Here is a 19122-nt window from a genome sequence, read left to right as displayed (position 1 = left end):
AAGAGGAATTTGAAGCAACAGGAGAGTAACAGAATGGTGTCACATCTCAAAGAGCGTTCAAGGTTTTGGGTTTTGAAACCCAGCCTGGTGTTCTTCTGCAGGGAGTTGGCGTGTTCTCCAGAACATGCGTGGGTTCCCTCTGGGTGTTCTGGCTTCCCCCCAGAGCTCAAAAATATGCATGTTACGTTAATTTGTCTTTCTAAATGCAAGTGTATTCATGTGTGGTCATTTGTCCTGTGATGGACGGCCAACCTGTCCCAGATGAGTCCATCCAGTCACAGGAGACAGAAACCCGTCTCCTGTGACTCTGTAAGAAAAGTGAGACCAACATCTGGGATTACTTCTGGTTTTCTATCAGCTACTTCAAGAAGCAGCATTGTGTGTTTTCCTGCTATTTTATAACACAATCATATAACTATGTCACCTTCAGTCATTATAAAAATGCTGGAAAATGCACAATACACCATTGTGCAGTATAGTGCAAATAATGTCAAATACGACTTAAATGGAATTTGACTTTGCAATTTAACGCCTTGAAATTGGGTCTCTGCCTCTTTAAGAAACTGCTCTTTCTGAAACGCCGCCTTCAGGAAGTCATCACAACATGGCTCCTCTATTAACCCTTTAGCAACGTTTTTAGCAGTTGATGCAATAGTTTCACCAGGTGTTTGCTAATTGCTGCTGGCTAGTCTGGAGGAGCTGAGTGGAATCAAGGCAACTCTCCAGGTATATTTTTTGATGATAAATTATTATAAAATTATGTAAAACTAAAAAAATAATTATTTTCCACAACACTGCCCCTTTAATTATTTTTATGTAGCGTTCAAGCAGTTAGCAGTCATGATCAGTTGTCCTTACAAATTGAAGATGGTGAATGATTTTATCTTCTAACTCGATAATGGGATAAATCTCATTATTTCATTGAGATGCAGTCGTCAAATCAGATGCTAACTTCAGTGTTGTGTTTTCCTCTTTGAAAAGTGGAGGAGTTTACCACATTCATCACGGTTCAACATGTTTCCTACCACAACACTGAGCGGAAAAAAGATTACCATGACCTTTAGAAAGAAATGTAGAGAAAAAAATAAAGCAGGATTTAATTTACAGATGCTATTTAATTTGAATTTGTATGTTTTCTAGCTCAAAATATGCCATTTAAGCCAATTTAATACCCACTAAAGAGGCTTGATAGCACATTATTTAATATAAAACCCATGTGTTTTGTCTCAAAACATGATGATTTGAGAAAATGAGAGAGTTGATTATTACAGATCGATATCATGATAGAGCCTCAACCTCCTCCTGTTCATATTAGCTGACCTGCATTGATCGGAGAGGTGTGACATCAGCGTTTGGCGCCGTTTTTTTTGTGTGTGTGTGTGTGTGTGTGTGTGTGTGCTTGCTTTCCACCTAACTGAGGGTCACGCCGACACAAGTCACCGCGACCCGCCGTTCTCCTCTCTGCTGTTTGCTCTGCAGTGACCACACGATGACAAACAAACAATCGGCCTTCCTGGTGTGGCGCGGATCAAAGTGTAGCTCTGTCACACCGGGGGAATGAAGAGGAGAGAGGTGGACTTGAAGGGAGAGAAATGTAAGTTATTCCTCATTTTTATTAATTATTCGTCTCTGCAGCTTCTCACAGGAGATACTGAAGGCTTGCTCAATAATACATCGATTTTTTTTGTGAACTTTTCTTTGATTGGATGTAAATGACCTTTTCTTTATGACTTATATGAATATGGATGAAAGTCTGCATGCAGAAAAAAAGGTCGCCGCGCCTCGTCTGCTGGGTTTTAGATCCGTCCTCGGGGAACATATTGCAGGAGGACAAGGGAGACGTAAGGAATCGACTGGAAGGACAAAAATGTTACAATAATCCACTTTATTGTGTTGAGTAATCGTTGCAGACCTGAGACTCAAACTTTGAGCTGCTGTTTGGAAGCTAGCAAGCATTTTTTTTAACAAGCACCACCTTAAATTTACCAAATAGCACAAAATGAATCTTTTTCATCAAAAGCCTAACATTTTAAGTTTTTCTGTGGTGTGTGATTTAAAGAATTGTAGAACATAGTTTAATAATTACACCAGTTTCTACTTAGAAAGATACATGTCAATGTCTTAAGAGGGATTAGCAGAAAGGGTCCCTCAATGTCAAACTTCCAAGTTCTGGAATCTGAAGTTTCTCACCAACCCCGACCTCAAAATCCAATATGGCCGCCTTCATACATATCGCTAAAGTGTTTCAAAGTACAAAATTCAGAGGCGCTTGTTTTGCTAGTAGCAGTTAGCTTAGCCATTGAGGGCCTCTAAGCAAATCTAATGGTCTCTGTGTTTGCCTGACATCACGAACTGTTCCTGTCTGTTCCTCAGTTCCTCCAGATCGTTGAATGATGCGTCGCTTTTTGAAATCTTTTAGCCTGTTTCATCTGGTCCAGCAGGTTGAATTCAGCTGATTTTGTTGGCAGTAGTCAAGTCCTGGGCGTGGCTTGAAAGATTTTATCTCAGGAAAATGGGGAAGATATAATTTTATACGTAGAATTGGGGCGGCTCTGATAGCTTTTTGTTTCTTACAAAATGAAGCCATCATTCAGGAACTACATCTTTGTGTTTACCAATACACACTTTTTTCGATTATCTGAACTATTTAAATGCAACAAATAAGTAGAAACAGAACAAATGTGGTTTTTTATACGTCCAACAGTTAAACTTTGGTACAARTCAAATTGGTTTAATCTTAAATTCGATTCTTAACTTAACACTTTGACTGGCTTCTCATGAGGACTTCCTGGTCTTTTTTTTCTCTTCCTTGCTCTCAGCATGGTGCGTCTAAACCTGAGACAGTCGACTCGCTCCATCTACCTGGGCCTGGCGTGTGTGTCCTTAACTCTCCACCTYCTTCTGGCTTTGTTTTGCCTCTCCGTCCTCCAGTCCGCCTGCGTCCTTCCCACTTCCTCCTCATCCTCCGTTCCAAGGATAGATCCAGTCTCGCACGCCTCCTCCTCCTCTGCTGCCTCAAATAAACAAGCCAACAGCCGCCAACACGGCGTTGGTCACAAGCCCAGAGTCGGTGGCATGTTTGACCACGAAGRGAACGACTCGTTCAGCRAGGATCTGGAGAAGGYGAAGAAACTAATCGGAGTTGGAAAAGTGAGCAAAAAGGAGACGGGTCGCTCCAAGCTGGATGAGCTGTTCAGACATCCTTTATACAACCTGCCACGCCCGAAACTGCAGGAAGACGATTGGCTGCTGAGGCTGAAAACGGATGCAGAGGCRGAGGAGATTGAACAGGAAGAAAAAGCGAATCGAGACTCCGTCACTAGCGACAGCGACTGGTAGGGGAGATTAATCAGAAAAACACAAACYTGAAATCAGCAGCTTAAAAGGTCAAGCTTCTTCACACTGAGCCTTTAATTTCTGAGAGAATTAGATTAGAGACAACATGAGTTCTTATCGGCCAGTGAAAATCATGCTTTACGGACAGAAAAAATTTACCTTTTATGGAAAACGACCAACATCACCATCGTTAAGCTGCTTTAAGTTATGACTTTTTASTTTTCCAAATGATTTAATAACTTCAAATTGGAACRATATTTTTAAGATGTAATCACACATTGAAAAATCCATGTTAGTTATTATGAGTCTTTGTGCAAATTCTTACAATTTTATATTTTTTTGTTTTGTTTTTAACCCAATCATTTTTGCTTTCTGCCACAAAATCCCACATCAAGCTCCCACGAGAGCCTAACTTGTGATTGCCATTTATTGTAGGATTTTCAATTTTTTTTTTTACCCAAATATCAGTAGTGAAGTAATTAATCTCCTGTGAACAGGAAACTTCAATGTCAAATCTTTTCTAAGTTTCCTTTCAGAAATGCAACAAAAAATGGTCCTGAAGTTGGAACCATAACAAGAAAAAGTCTTCAGCCAAAGAGCAGCAGAGTGCAAATTTTAACTGCTACATGTAAAACAGTGGAAACGGCATTTATAAGCTATTTATTTGCACTCCAGTGGCACAAGACCTCTATTCATGAACATGCATCTCTAGTAAATGAAGTAATGGACGATTTATATCTTTTATGGTCAACTAAAAATCTTGAAAGTCTTAATTTCCATGGTCCAAATGAAATCCAGATACTTTAGGAAATAAAATAGCTAGCAAATAGAGTCTAGGTTTGCAAAACAACCTCAACCTCAAAGAAGTTGAAAACCAAACTTCATTATCCTTGAACTTTACAGTTGTAACATTCGCTGTGTTGATCTGGCACAAAGCCCACACTAAGGTTTATAGGTGCAATGAGAGAAAATGTAGCGTAACTCATTAGCATTACCCAGGCTGGTGAGAGAAAGAACAGCAGCTATTGTGTTTCATAAAGGTGTTTTTACCAACAATTAAAACTATTAAGAGACATTTAAAAAGCCAAGCCATTTTACAAACATTCACACAAGGTGTTAATGTAACCATAGCTTTTATGAAATTCCTTCAGCTGTTGTATTTTTTCCTTGACCAACAAAGAGCTAAACGGCTCTGCTTCACGCCACTGTACGTACACTGGAACAAGTCTCGCTCTGCAGGGAAAGTGCCAGTGAAGAGGAAGGCTATGATAAGGTCACCTGGACCAGAGATGRGGAGACCCACCCTCCCTGGCTGAGGTTCCACCTGGGCGTCTCTCGCTGGGAGCTGTACGACAGGAAAGACCTCAACCTGGCCCAGCTGACTCATTACTTGGCGACGCAGCGCATCCTGGGGGCCGGTGAGTAAACATGGCGACAGGTGAGAGAGGACAGCGAGCGGAAGTGACACACGAGGAGAAAACGTTGTTGTCGCTTCGGGTTTTATTATGATAAGACAAGCGGACTATCCTGGAGGCAGAAACCAGTATTCCCTGAAGAAGTCAACACTTTATTTTATTTTTTTTTAAGGAACATATCCACACAGTCACACATAAAAACGCAGAAGATAGARGAAAATCAAATGGCTTGCCAGCGCAGTGGGACGTACCAGAACAAGCCCAGGAGGGTAAGAGTGTTAAAAAGCAARCAGCGAGGAGGCGAGTCGGGCGGTAATTGGGTTCCTGGAGGTCAGTGAAGAGCCGACTGCGGCCTCCGACAGAGACCGGAATGTATTATTAAATCCAAACAAGCAAACGGTGCAGAGAAAAACATCACTTCATCATCATAACTTCTCTATTTGTTTGTTGTTGTGCGGTTACAAAACTCATATTTTACTTATTCAACACCACACAGTAATCTTTCACAAATGCTTTCCGCATATACAAGCTTAAAAGTCAGCGTTTAGCTCTGATTGGTGCAGACAGAACATGTAGCTCTCGTCGGAGTAATTAAAGTTCATTACACATGATATATTTAGTTTGCATGTTTCTGCCAGAAAAGATCACAAAAACGCCCCAAAAATGATTTTAAATGTAGAAAACTTTGTACCACTGAGGAACAGTAGCTGCGTTTCCATTACAAATGTGTGCAAAACTTTGTCAATATTCTGCTAATATATTTAAAAACACACAATTTCGCAACTGCAATGTTTCCATTAAATAAGAGACGCATTTGAAATCCCACGTGAATACCGTTTGTTCACGCCATCAATTGTAAAAAAAAAAAAAAAAAAAAAAAGTGCGACTTCCTGTCGCCTTCTTCGTCTTTTCCGCCAGTAGTAAACATCTGGTTGTTGATGACGACTTGTGTGACGCGAAAACAAGTATTCCTAGTTTTGTGAAATACACACATATTGATGCGTTTGAAAACCACCTTGTCCTAGCACAAAAACATTTCAGCAAAAAACGTGAATTTTTAAAATCCAATGAATTTATTTTTACAGTTCCAATTCCCACAATTGTATGGTCAGTGGAGACGCAGCTGGTGAGGTACTTTCTTTTAGCAGTGATAGGAAGTTTCTGATGTTGTCGCTCGTTCAGGAATGGCTTCAATCAAGTAATGGGACAATTGTAACACATTTCCTTGATAGTGTCTGACTGAAGCTCTGATTCACGAACACTTGAACTGACTTTTTCTTCCACTTAACTTTTCATCGATATGCTTGGTTACAGCAACCGGTTTCCTTAGGAACGACTTTTTGTGGCTTAGCCTTCCTGTGGCTGGTGTCACTGAATAACTGTCAAGTCAGCAGTGTTGTTCATTTCTGTATTTGTTTTATTTTTAAATTCAGTTTCAGTCTTATGCCATATCAAAATCTTAAGAATATGAATTAAAAATGTTTTTATCATAAAATCAGCTGAAACAACTGCTTGAACGACATCACTCAGTGTTTAACGAAACCGTATAATGTCTTGACTTTCAGTTTTTCACTTCATTGAACTAAGTTCACTTCTTATTTGACAAACTTATTCGATGAAGACATCCATAGCTTCTCATTGGGAGTCTGCACTGGCGTCAGCACGCTGTAGAATAAATAATGTATAGAGATGTAATGTTGTTATTGATTTTCCAGTGCAGATTAAGCTCATATTTCTGCGACAGGCTTTTTTTCCCTCTCCCTTCAGCGTGACAATCCGATTTTCCATGTTTAACTTCTTAATCACCAAGGTATCTATTTAAATACATTTAAATGAGATTTTGTTTGTGCAACCTGACGAAACCAAACTTGGAGTTCATAAAAACTCAATTTATTCTGAAACCTGAGCATCCGGTTAGTAACTTGATTACAAAAAAGGTGACACGTCCGAATTGTATTTACACTGACGAGCGCATTTTCCGAAGCTTGAAGGAAGCTGATTTGGTCGGTTGGGATTAAAACACCTAAACATGGGGGAAAAAAAAAAAAAAGTAAAAAGAAAAAATTTTAAATGATTTTTAAATCCCTGCAGAGAAAAAAACGGCTTCAGTGCAGCCATATTTTAAAGGCTCCACATTATTAACATGCACTGTTAAATCCTACTGTGTGAATTAAGTCATTGTATCAGTTTGATCAGTTTATCCAAATCAGTCTGCAGTGTGAAAATAGACGGTTGAGCAGCAGCTCAGTTATGTAAAATGCCACCATGTGGACAAACAGACACATTGCGCCTATCAGTTACAACCCAGGCTGTTCTTCCCTCAACAACTCAAATCTCGTCTTTAATGTGCATGGCATGTACTGTGGCACGAAAGCAGGGATGAAAGACAACACCCTCTGTATTTTATCATTTATACGCTACTGTAACCGTTTGATGTTTGTTTTTAGTTCAAAAGAAAGGAGGCACCCAGCTGAAGCTGCTCGTGTCGTTCCCAAACTACGGCCAGGCTCTGCTCAAACCCATGAGGTAAGACACGATGTTCTGACTGAAAACTCGGAGGCTCACACAACCGCAGGTGGTTCATATTTTATTAAAGAAAAAAGCAACACACGTTTGTGTGTGTGTGTGTGCGTGTGTGTGTGTGTGTGTGTGTGCATGTGTGTGTATTTTCGTTACCCACAGACAATCCAGGAACGCTGAGACGGACGTGAACCTGTTTTATTTCTCCGACTTTGAGCGACACAACGCAGAGATCGCCGCCTTCCATCTCGACAGGTACAGATGATCAGTGTAAGAAAAGTTTTAGTTGGAGCCCTCACTGCATTTATTGCCACTGAATGAAAACGAGTGTGCCTTTACTGTTCTATATGAATAATTAAAATCTATGCTAGGAAATAAATGTTTGCTATTTACTCTCAATCCAATCATCGGCAACTCTAAAATGTCATACTATGCAAATGCAATTGAAGCACGCTTTGAATTCGTGTACATATTTAGGAGCTTTTAATTAGTAATACACAACTTCCTTTTGCTCTGGGGATAAAAAAATGACATGTCACTGTGGTCGGTTTCAAAATGGAAAAGGCTGTAGAACATGCAGTTTAGCATAAGTAAAGCAGAGTGATTGTTGGGCTATACGAGTCAGAAAGTAGTTTACAACAGTTACTGTAACAAACGAGACTTTATGTCAGTGTCAGCTGACTGGTCAGCCTCTCTTTTGGAAAATGAGTAACATTACTTACATAAGACAATAAGCAGAATGAGCAGGAACGAGATTTATTTTCACAATAAGAACAGACATCTGAAAGCTAACAGACCTGCGATCAGATCTAAGCAGAAGCCGATGAAATGATTGGAAGAAAGTAGGTTATGCAGCCTGTCAACAAACCCACCAAGGTGTTGAGTGATAGCTCAATGCCACAGACTTTAGCTGTTTTAGTGTTATATATAACTCTGCTTAGGAAAAGACATACACTATTTCTGTTTGTAAGGGATTTGTTTCATGCTATGTAACATTTTCTCAGAGTGCTGGGCTTTAACAGAATCCCCCCGGTGGTCGGTCGACTCATCAACGTCACCACAGAGATCAGAGAGGTCACCACTGACGAGAGGCTCTCCAGGACCTTCTTCACCTCCCCAGGTGTGTGAGGCAACGCTCGCGCACACCTCCGGATCTGCCGGAGTGCAGACGTCTCATGTGTGCTGCTCTTTCATGGCGTCCCAGTCTGCTTTTTCCTGACTTCGCTGCGTCTTTCCACTCGTTTCAGCTGGGAACGTGTGTTTCTACGGTAAGTGCGAGTACTACTGCTCAGCGGAGCACCCGGTATGCGGCCGGCCTCACGCGCTGGAGGTGTCCCTCGCTACCATGCTGCCCGACCTCAGCCTGGCTCCCCGCAGGTCTTGGAGGTCACCGTGGAGACGGTCCTACAGCCGCACAAAGCTGGCACAGTAGGTAGCCTCTTATTTAGCGAAGCAGCAAATACTTTGTTTGAAGTATTTGCTGCTCTTCAACTCTTCCACATCATGTCAAGTTTTGACCCAAAGGAGTGCCTAACTAGGAAGTGTGTGGCTTTCGAAACGTTTCCCAACAAAAATCATAAATGAATGGAGTCCATTTGTTTCTAGTGCTCCTGAGTCAATACATTTTAGAACGAGGTTGGACTGTAATTCCAGCTATGGATCACATACATGTGCTTCTGTTTCACCGTTTTGTACTATTACAAGATAAAGTCCCAATAAAACACATTGAGGCTTGTGGTTTGAACACGACAAAATGTGCAGAAGTTCAAGGTGGATGAATATTTTTGTAAGGAATATCAGTCCCTGCTGCTGACACACCTCACTTCTTGCTTTACTTTAACAGTTATACTGCAAATTCTCTTATACAGATTAACTCTTTTAAAGTTGTTGTATTTTTTTGCATGTGCAAATACACAACATTACTCATCAAAAAGGCAGCATGGCAGAAACATTACCGTTGCCATCCTGTCCCGTCTGCACTACGATCGTCTAAAGTACCATGAATTTACACTGACCTCCAGTGGTGAGAGAGAAAACTGCAAGGACTATTTTTTTTTTTAATGCATTTTTGTCCAGTCCTATCCTGCAACTTTAACATGCAGCCAATCCTGATCCAAATATCTGTAAATGACATCATCATGCTATTAAGTTTTAAAAATGCCTTTTAGCAAGTTGTTCATTTGACTCAGGTGTGTTGGAGCAGAGAAACATCTATACGCTGCAAGATGGTGGTTCTTATAAAAGGTTAATGATGACAGTTTTCTATTATTAAACTGAGGAAGGCATTCAAGAAACATTAAAACCAATAGCTGAAGGACTCTGAGAATACACACGATGTTAAAATCTGTAATTTTATTTATACAGAGTAATTCTACAAACATGGCAACAACAGCAAATTGAGTATTTATGCTCTTGTGTAAATTACACAAATGTGTTAATTGCTGTTTACTTTGTGTCCCCAGCTGGGAAAAGGACGCCGCTTACTGTGACACAGTGAAGAAAACGCCTCCGTACAACCGCGGCACCAGACTAGTGGATCTCATCGACATGGCTGTGCTGGACTTCCTCATGAGTCCGTTCATGTTTTCAACACCAAACATGGAAAAACTATCAACAAAACTCAATTAGAACAATAAAGCATTATTACTGGTTATTTTCTTTGCTAGGCAACATGGACCGACATCACTACGAGACGTTTGAGGAATTTGGCAACGAGACTTTCCTCCTCCACCTGGACAACGGTCGGGCGTGAGTATCGACTTTAAGACAATTTAAAATGATCACCATTGTTTTTTAATGGTTCATTTTATTTGCTATTAAAATGAACCATTTGCCTCTAAAAGCAGTTTTTAATAATTATCTAGGTTTGGGCGACATTCTCAGGACGAGCCGTCTGTTTTAGCTCCTTTGGTGCAGTGTTGCAGGTAAATCCAATTTTTTTTAAAAAAGAGGAAAATTAAAGAATAAAATCTGCAGTGCTGTGAAATGTATTTGGAGAATATTAATCAACAGCTGTATTATTCAAAATCATACCAAAAACTTTTGAGTTATCTGTGATCAGCTACACTTTACTGCCTCTTCTCCGGAATAAAATAGTTACTTCACTAGAACCCGTCTGACAGCAGGAAGTAGGGTAAAAGTAAACCAATGAGAAAGAAGCTGAACTTTTTGGAAGGTGTGGGTAAAACACAGCATAACGAAATTATACTAATTTAAATCATCTCTTTGTATTTAATCAAGTTAAATTTGATGTTGAACCATCTCAGTGTGATAAAAGCAGTGAAAACAACAGAAGTCTGTAAGGGAGCAAATACTGTTCACAACGCTGCATCTTACTGAAAATCTCAGAACTTTAAGTTGATTTTTCTCCACCTTCTGCTCCTTTTCCGTAGAATCCGTCGCTCCACCCTCCTCCGCCTGAGGCTCTTGTCCCGTCCTGACTTTCGTCTGAGTGATGTCATGCGGGAGTCGTTGGCCCAGGATCCGCTCACAGCCGTGGCGCCCCTCCTCTCCGAGCCACACCTGTCTGCTTTGGATCGACGCCTAGCAACCGTTTTGGCGGCCGTTCAGTCTTGCCAGGACAGGAACGAGGATGTCGTTTATAACGATTTGGATGAACACGACGATCAACAGCTTGGGGAAAATCTGTGACAATAAATTATATATTTTCTATATTTAGCATGTGCGTCCCAAATTTTGTCCCAGGTTTTGTCATTTAGCAGGTTGTGTTTCAAACTGTCAGAGAAACTCTCTGAGGTCCTTTTCCTTTGATGCTCTGACGACAACGTCCTTATGGACCCAATTAGTCCTTTAAATATTTTCATAAATAATTAAGAGATAATAATGAAACGACGACTGAACTAAAGACATTCATTTAACAAATTAACAAGAATTCCAAATATTCATAATTTAAGCTCATTTGTTCATTGCCGTCCTCAACTGACAATCCTGTTATGCTCTTTAAAAGTGTTTTTAGCTGAACACACTCACCAGCAACTTTATTAGGGTTGTTTTTCTGTCATGCTAGAGTTCAACAAGATGTTTGAAACATTCTTCAAATGTCTATACGACCTTTAATACCATAGTAAATAAAGCTACTTGCCAGACGTTCTATAAATAAAGCTAGCTCACTTGATACAGTTTGACACAGAATTAGCATGTCACAATCAGTTTTTCTGTTTGTTTTGCTATTTTTTTTTACGTTAACATTTAAGATAACATCTACCCTCCCAGAAAACAAACCTCAACGCATACATGGATCTGGTGACATCACATGAAGCGTCATAGTTATGTCGTATGCATCTCTCTTGTTTTTTTTTTTCCTGAAAATTAGCTGATTTTTGCTAACTGGTTAGCAAAAAAAAAATCACACAGTTAATGGCTAAAATAATTTAGAACAAGTGGTAACAAATAAGCCAACTGTAACAGAATAAAGTTTTTTCTGTTTCAAAATGCTAAACTCAACGCACGCTGTGGAAAATCAAAGGTTGACATTTGTGCCTCTTGTGATGTCATCAACTCCCTCACACACAAAGCAGAAGGTTTTCTATTCCCTGCACTTTTCGTGAAATCAAGCAGACATTTATACTTAATTTAAAACCCTGTGTTTTATTCCTACTTTTTCATTTGTTACAAGAGAAAAAAAAAACCATAACATAGTTTTCTTTAAAATCTCATTTCACATTTTATAAGTTTTAAAAACTTAGAGTTATAATTATAAGTTATAATTTATTAATTCTCTGAGTATTTTATTTTTATTTTTTCAAATCAATGTCTCTCTCTCGGGTTACTTTGTTGTTAAGGATGAGATCTTTTTTTCTCCAAAACCACTAAATACATCAACGGCGCAAAATCTTTTACTTTGATTTGATCTCACCAAATGTTGTCAAGACAACATTTCGTAATAAACCCGAAACTACTTTCATTTTCGAAACGTCACCGGAGGAGGAACAGCGGAGGCTTTTGTGGGAACCTCCACCACGAAGACTTTAGAAGTGCTTCCGGCCGTCCCTGCTCCGGGCGCTTCTTGCACATTTTTAAGAAGAAGTGCTTCTCTTCATGTACCTGAGTTGTTTCTGCGCTTGTTTAAGCTGTGGAACAGCAGGAAGCCTGGGTAGTTTTTTTTGTTGTTTTTTTTGCATTTAGCCGCAGAGAAACTCGGTTTGCAGGGCCTGTACGCTGACCAGTGATGGACCCGCTGGATTTCCTGGAGCCTGCTGAACTGCTCACGTTTTTCCACTGTCGTAAAACAGAAATGTCCTGCATGGAAAACCCGCAGACCTTCCTGAACCAACTCAGGGACCACAACCTGATACCGGAAGACAAATACAAGGTAAAGTTTTCAAGCGCTGTGCGTTGTGGTGATGGCGGGCGGTACAAGCCCACCGCTCCAAAGCGGATCGTGTGTGTGCGCGCGGGAAATAAACACGGACTCTGCTTCGTGGGCTGTTTTATCCAAATAAGCTGAGTCACAGCTGACCGAGTAAACAATCTGAATACCACCAGTCCACTTACTCTTCGGTCTCCAACCTCTAGTTGTCAATTTGGATGTAAATAGTTGCTTTTAGTAAATGTGCGGCTTATTTTTCTTGCACAACTGAAGTGAAGTTTATTGGTAGTTTACAGGCTCAGGTGACGGAGCAGGTAGGTCGCGGCTCGGAGGGTTACGAGCTCGAACCCCGCTCCCTCCCCGGGACAAACTGGGGAAGGACATCCGACGCAACCCATGGCAACCGAAATTGATTGAAGTGACAGGTTACTTACAAATTTGTAAAAAAAACAACAAAAAAACATTACTACAAACTATATTTAAAATATGCTTACTGTCACACATAGACAATACATGTGTGTAATTTTTAAAATGTCACTTGAATTACAAAGTCATACTTTCCTACCTTTCAATTGAATTAATTCATCTTGTTTCTCTAATGTTTCATCAGAGAAACATCTGTCTAATAACAACCAGTATAACTTAGTCCTTAAAATGCTAAACAAATCCATATTTTTATAAACCTGAAGTGACAAATAACAACCCTAATTCTTTTTTGCCATTTTGCTTATAATCTAGTACTGATTTCTCTCAATGTCTCTTGGTGTGTGTTTAGACGACGATCCGGATGAGAAGTAAAGATAAAATGAGGAGAGCTGTTTATGAAATCTTAGACTGTCTTGAGAAAGAGAACTCGGATCACATCCCGCTGTTCTGGAGATGTGTCTTCAAAGACGTCATCATGAACCAGTACCCCATCCTGAAGCTGCTGCACAACAGCCTCATGGACGGTAAAAATGTCTTACATTGAACATCGTTATCATTTGCTTTTATTAATTCAGCTCCTGTGCTGGAAGAAAAAAGCCATTCCCTCTCATCGTTTGTTGGTTTCCATAAGTTATTCGTAAATCCTCTGCTTTAAGGCTCTTTCCACTTTGACCCAAAACTACCTGAAAGGAGGGAAAGCGAAGAGAGCGACGAAAGGGGAAGTTCGAAGGTTTCCGATGGCGAGGAGAAGGAAGCGAAGAGCGCCAAAAAGAAGAGGAAGCTCAGAAGCGGGAGCAGCGAAGGCGACGATGAGCAGCCGGGCTCGTCGGCTAAACAGACTCCAGGTCAGAAGAAAAAGGCCAAGAAAATACATTTCTGTAAGTCACCTCTCTGGAAGTTGCAACATTTTTTTTCCATACTCTTATTTTCTTTTTCCACACTTATGAAGACTTGGAAAATACTGAAATCAAATTCCAGACTTTTCCAGACTGCAAAGCAGTTTTGAATAAGCCACAAAGTGTCAGCGGTGCAAATAAGCAGCTTTCTTTTTGTGGCAGCCATGTTTAATGTTAACTCGGGGTCTTTCCCAACTATTTGATTATTCCGACTGACGGTAAGCAGTAATTCAGATTTTTTTTGTGAAACTCAAACGCTGCTGTTTGTCCACCTTCCTGCAGCGAGCTTTCACCCCTATGTAAATGATTCATCGCTTTTGTAATTCATCGTTAATTGCATATTTTTATGGCTCTAGCTCCTCTGATTTTGCATGTTGAATGTTTTTTATAGTCCGTGAAAGTTCCAGTTTGAAGATTAAAAATCCCAGTTTGTTAAATGTTTTCCTCAGCTTCTCCAAGGAAGGGGGAGGCGGGTGAGATCTGGACCTGGCCAATTTATAAGACCCAGCTGCCTGTGACCTGTGGCGAGGTGGAGGGGACACTCATACGAGACAAGTTGTCTAAAGGTCAGACTGCGTTCGTTCGCCTGTTAGATCTCCAGGAGTCATTTACGTGAAAGAATCGAGTCGTTTTGTTTTCAGGTGAAAAGTGCATCCTGGTGAACAAAAAGCGGTTCACTCCGTCTGACTTTGAGAAGCTCGCAGGGAAAGGGAGCGCCAAGAACTGGAAATTGAGCATCCGATGCAAGGACACCCCTTTGGGAAAACTTATCAAGGTTTGCCGAAACGCAGCTTTGGAGCTGTGCAATTATTTGCGGTCACTTATATCCGTTCACTCACATGCAGTTGTTCCTTTGAAAGGACGGGCACCTGAAGGCAGCGGTCTACAAAAGAAGAATCAAACAGGTAAGAGCAAAACAACAAAGAAAGAAAGAAATCCGAATTATTTCTGACTCTCTCATCCACGACTTTTAATTGCCAGGCCAGAAAATCTCTGTTTGCTGCCAGTCATTCAAACACAGGTACGCTATTTTAGAACCCACCGAGATTCATAATTACCAATTTCTACTTTTTCAACTGAAAACCTTCATTTTTCACTGTCAGATGAAGAAGACAGTGAGGATGAAGAGGAAGCACAGCCTTTAAGTGAGGAAGCCTCAGGTGCCGGTTTCTACACAACACTAACAGTCAACAATGCTGACATAATAGCAGTGGAGGTGCTGATGTAATAAATATCATTTGCACAAAGGTGAAGAAACGGAAGAACAAGGCGAGCCGACTCAAGTGAACCCGGATCATGGCAAGACAAAGTTCAAAGTGTCCTGTGGAGCTTTAACTGGGACTTTATACAAATCTCGATTCGCATCAGGTGACCACGACTCAGCCGACGAACAATAAGTGTTAAACTACAACAATTCTGCTGTCAGACATATGAAACATGTCTGTTATCATTTATCCTCCCCTGCCCCCACTAGGGAAATGTGGGAAAAGTATTCGCACCGAGTTGAGCTGGATGAGTCCGGAGGAGTTTGTGAACACAGCGCTAAACCAGAGAGACGCCGCCTGGAGGAAGGACATCCTGTACAAAGGGAAACCCCTCAGCGCTCTCATAGAGGTAGACATGACTCGGCGTCAGAAACCCATCATGATGACGTAGATTAGATTGTTATAAATCGAATCTAAACTCTAATCTGTAGTGCATTTGATTCCTGCACACAAGAAGCAGTTAAACATTTTCAAACCTGTTGTGAGGACGTCTGAATCATGGACCAGTGAGTGTCAGGAGTCGGGGTGTTTTCGGATCTGCTGCAGCCTGGATTAGCACCCCGACTCTGTGACGTTCAACATTAACTTTCATAAGGACACAACAGGGGCAAACCCAATCAAACTCAGACAGTTTATCAGAGAAAGAGGCTGGATAGAGTTGGGGACAAAGAAAGATACACGCAGACTCAATACAAGTTTAGCTAAAAGGTGAAAAGAGCTGATTTACTCCATTGTGAGAGAATAAAATCAGCTCTCTGCCAGGGATTCCTCCTCTGTCTGAATGAAAGAGTAAATCCTGTCGTTGCATTAATGAACCTGGCCAAAAATCTGAACCAGTTCTACCAGTTTAGAAAGGCAATGGGTCAGACCTGTTCCCTTCCCACACCTCCACCYGTCARCCATTGACCAACACCTGGACCAACCACCGAGCATCATACCACCCAACTCTCTTATACATTTAAACAGAACAGAACAGGATGCAAACAGACCATTTAAAGGCCTGAACCCCCACCGGGCCACAGACCCGGACTCTGTTTCAGCTGATCGTCTGTYTCCAATGGGGGGGGTTAAAACTTTTCACAGTTTTAATACCCCACTGATACCCGGTCATGTTCCAGTTTGCTTCAAGACCTCAGCCAATGTCCCAGTACTTAAAAAGACAACAGTCAAAGATTACAGAGGAGTATTGTGACTTCTGAGGTCATAAAGTCTTGACTCATCTCAAAACCAGATAGAAAACCAGATAGATGGCCGTTTGTAGTTTGTTTCTGACCGTCAAAGCACGCGATACTCCAATGCTGTGGCCTTTCTATGTACCCTCAGGCTCTTCATTCAAAGTGTTGGATGAAGTATATGGATGAAAATTATTGACTGAAATTGAAATAAAGATGATAATTTAGAAATGACACATTTTCCTCAGGTTGTCACCCAAACTTGCATTCAGACTCATCTTAGAACAGTTTCATGAAACAGCATCACTCAAACTGTAGCTTCACAACACACACAGCAATTTGTGTATTGTATATATACAGCTCTGGATTTATACAGAGCTGTATATTTATTGACAATCACAATGTCCTGTAATATTTTCAATTTTTCTCTTACTTCCTCTACATAAAATGTGCATGTTCTTGCTTTTAAAATCCTCAAAATGTTGATGCTTTGAATACTTATCCAAATTGCTGTGTGTTGTGAAGCTGGRAACAAGTTATGTTTGCCGCAGTTTGAGTGATGCTGTTTCATGAAACTGTCCTAAGATGAGTCTGAATGTAAGTTTGGGTGATAACCTGAGGAAAATGTGCCGTTTTTAAATCAGAAGCCCTAAATTGTAAAAACAAAAGACTGAGAAGTTGCCTACTTTTCTCTTTCAGGCAAAGGTCTTGATGCTGCATTCATTGCTATGCAAATGCAAACGGTGCAAACCAAAACATAAAGACCTGGTAAATGTGCTGCTCGTTCAGTTTTGCATTTAAAAAGCTGTAAAATCATGAAATTTAATTTAATTATGACATTAAYGGACTGACTGACTTTACAGGACGATGAGAAAAATGATGACGAGTGTTGCGTCTGTAAAAGTGACGGAGACGAGGACATGGTGGAGTGTGATCAATGTCCGAGATCATTTCACCAGAACTGCCATCTGCCTCATATAGACGACACATTACTGGGGTAAGAACTAACGCCTCTAGATTAGTCGTGGCATTTGGAAACAAGACTTATTTTGTCTGGTCTGTTGGGTTTGYTGTGAGTTTTTCTGCAGGCCCTAAGCAGTATTGCTAACTAAGTTTGATTGTAATATTTTCCACATCTGGATAAGTAAGGAGAAAAAAAAGCATTTGTGGTTCCAGACTTTGTTTTTATTTTGCATTTCAAAACTGACTACAGCTGAAATTCAATTCGATTCTTTATTGCTRTAATAAATTTAACAATGATATKTCATTCAGAGAAGTTTGYGAAAACCGTTTTCATTGCARTTTTCTGAAATACACCAATTTTGATGTGACCAAAAAATTACATCATCCTCATGCAAAAAACGTTTCCAGCAAACTTTTTCAAAATTTCCGTGTTTCCACTGAGAAAATGTATTTTCGTAATTTCAATTCKCTRATTTTATCATCAATGGAAATGCAGCTACTGACAGTTTGGGTAGAAAGTTATGTAAATTCTTCTAATATTTTGAAGCAGCGACGCAATAGAAAATCKTAATCTCATGCTGCACCATGCAGACGCTCAGTCTGCGCTGATGATGATTCACTCTCCTCCAAATGATTCGAACACAACTTGTTTTTTCACAATAAACTTCATTTCCTCATGTTTACACCCACAAAACATATGTTTTAAAATATATATAGCCACATTGTTACGTTAGCTATAGTGAGACAGCTGCAATGTGCGTAACTGTAAACGCCTTCTTTATAAATATATAACAGTAAAAAAATAATTATGCAACTACCTGAAGTTTAAAGAATTATTGCAGAATTTTGAGTCAGTGACTACCTTTAGTTTTGTCGTGCTACCACTCAAATCTGTCCAACATATCAACATTTATACTGCCGTTGTTTTGAGTTTGAAGGAAGATGATTAATCCTGTAGTCCAGTGGAGACCAGATTCTGTCCCCTCAGTTAGTTTTGTTACATTTTTTATTTTTCAGGGACGACAACAAGTGGCTTTGCACATTCTGCGTCTTTAAGCTTACCGAGGAGTGCCGCTACCCCGACGAGCAGAGAACCGAAACCATCATGTCCCGTCAAATATCTCAGCACTCGCTGGTGAGCRTCTTTTTCTCTGCTCCAGTCCGAAAGGCTGTTCATATAAAAACTTGTTGCTCAGACGTCCTGCTGCAACTCATCTCTCTGTTCTCCCCTGGACAGGAATGCCAGTATCTCCTCCTCTATCTGTGCAACGAGGATGAGGAGCAGATATTTGCCACCAACCCGAGGCAGTATGTAAGTGACTACTTATGTCTACGTCAGCTAAATAGAACGTAAATAATTCAAAGTGCAGGAACTATATCTGCTCCCGTTGAAGTCACAGTATTGTTTATCATATCACTACATAACATGAATTCTGTYGTCTTAAAATGATTGTGGACGCATTTTGTCCTTGACTCCCACAGCTGGAAAATTACTGCAGTGTTATTAAGACTCCGATGTGGCTGGATAAGATCGCAGACAGACTTCAGAGGAACGAATACCAGACTGTTGGCGAGTTTGTGTCTGACGTTCAGCTCATTTTCACCAACTCTGCCACGTACAACAGGGTAAGAAAACATTGGAGGCATTTAGCGCTGTTGTACGAAACGGCTCAATATCAAGGTAATGTTCTCTGACTTTTTCAAGATATTTTGAATACATTAAAAAATTATTTCTGCAGAGGGGAGATCTTGCATCGTACCACACGATTTTATTCCATTTGAAGTTTTAGATTAAATTCA

At 40.4% G+C, this 19122-nt stretch overlaps 2 protein-coding genes across 4 annotated transcripts in view; both read left to right on the top strand.

Moving 5' to 3' along the window:
- The first annotated feature begins 652 nt into the window (after nucleotides 1-652).
- On the top strand, nucleotides 653-10950 carry LOC103468551 (extracellular serine/threonine protein kinase FAM20C-like). Of its 2 annotated transcripts, XM_008415674.2 has the most exons (11): nucleotides 653-1594; nucleotides 2820-3335; nucleotides 4576-4754; nucleotides 7199-7277; nucleotides 7434-7526; nucleotides 8276-8391; nucleotides 8519-8699; nucleotides 9734-9843; nucleotides 9938-10019; nucleotides 10136-10195; nucleotides 10664-10950. In XM_008415674.2, exons 2-11 carry the CDS (start codon nucleotides 2821-2823, stop codon nucleotides 10920-10922), a joined length of 1674 nt encoding a protein of 557 aa, XP_008413896.1. In that variant the 5' UTR covers nucleotides 653-1594; nucleotide 2820; the 3' UTR covers nucleotides 10923-10950. The 2 variants fall into 2 exon arrangements, with proteins under 2 accessions (XP_008413896.1, XP_017161519.1); XM_017306030.1 differs by lacking the exon at nucleotides 653-1594 and having other exon boundaries at nucleotides 1620-3335.
- Nucleotides 10951-12109: 1159 nt separating this feature from the next.
- Nucleotides 12110-19122, top strand: part of LOC103468552 (nuclear body protein SP140-like) — a 10657-nt gene continuing 3644 nt past the window's right edge. Inside the window, exons 1-15 of one of the 2 annotated variants that reach the window (XM_008415675.2) lie at nucleotides 12110-12603; nucleotides 13376-13550; nucleotides 13683-13904; nucleotides 14372-14488; nucleotides 14564-14697; nucleotides 14783-14827; nucleotides 14904-14943; nucleotides 15026-15082; nucleotides 15171-15290; nucleotides 15397-15536; nucleotides 17059-17127; nucleotides 17223-17356; nucleotides 18340-18457; nucleotides 18560-18634; nucleotides 18805-18948. In XM_008415675.2, coding sequence (XP_008413897.1) covers nucleotides 12460-12603; nucleotides 13376-13550; nucleotides 13683-13904; nucleotides 14372-14488; nucleotides 14564-14697; nucleotides 14783-14827; nucleotides 14904-14943; nucleotides 15026-15082; nucleotides 15171-15290; nucleotides 15397-15536; nucleotides 17059-17127; nucleotides 17223-17356; nucleotides 18340-18457; nucleotides 18560-18634; nucleotides 18805-18948 — 1734 coding nt within the window. In that variant the 5' untranslated portion in view covers nucleotides 12110-12459. Of the gene's footprint in view, nucleotides 12604-13375; nucleotides 13551-13682; nucleotides 13905-14371; nucleotides 14489-14563; nucleotides 14698-14782; nucleotides 14828-14903; nucleotides 14944-15025; nucleotides 15083-15170; nucleotides 15291-15396; nucleotides 15537-17058; nucleotides 17128-17222; nucleotides 17358-18339; nucleotides 18458-18559; nucleotides 18635-18804; nucleotides 18949-19122 lie in introns of both variants that reach the window. The other variant, XM_008415676.2, reaches the window with a different exon arrangement.

This window comes from Poecilia reticulata, linkage group LG8 (assembly GCF_000633615.1).
Source record: "Poecilia reticulata strain Guanapo linkage group LG8, Guppy_female_1.0+MT, whole genome shotgun sequence".
Taxonomy (NCBI): Eukaryota; Metazoa; Chordata; class Actinopteri; order Cyprinodontiformes; family Poeciliidae; genus Poecilia; species Poecilia reticulata.
This window is presented reverse-complemented; position numbering and strand designations above follow the sequence as displayed.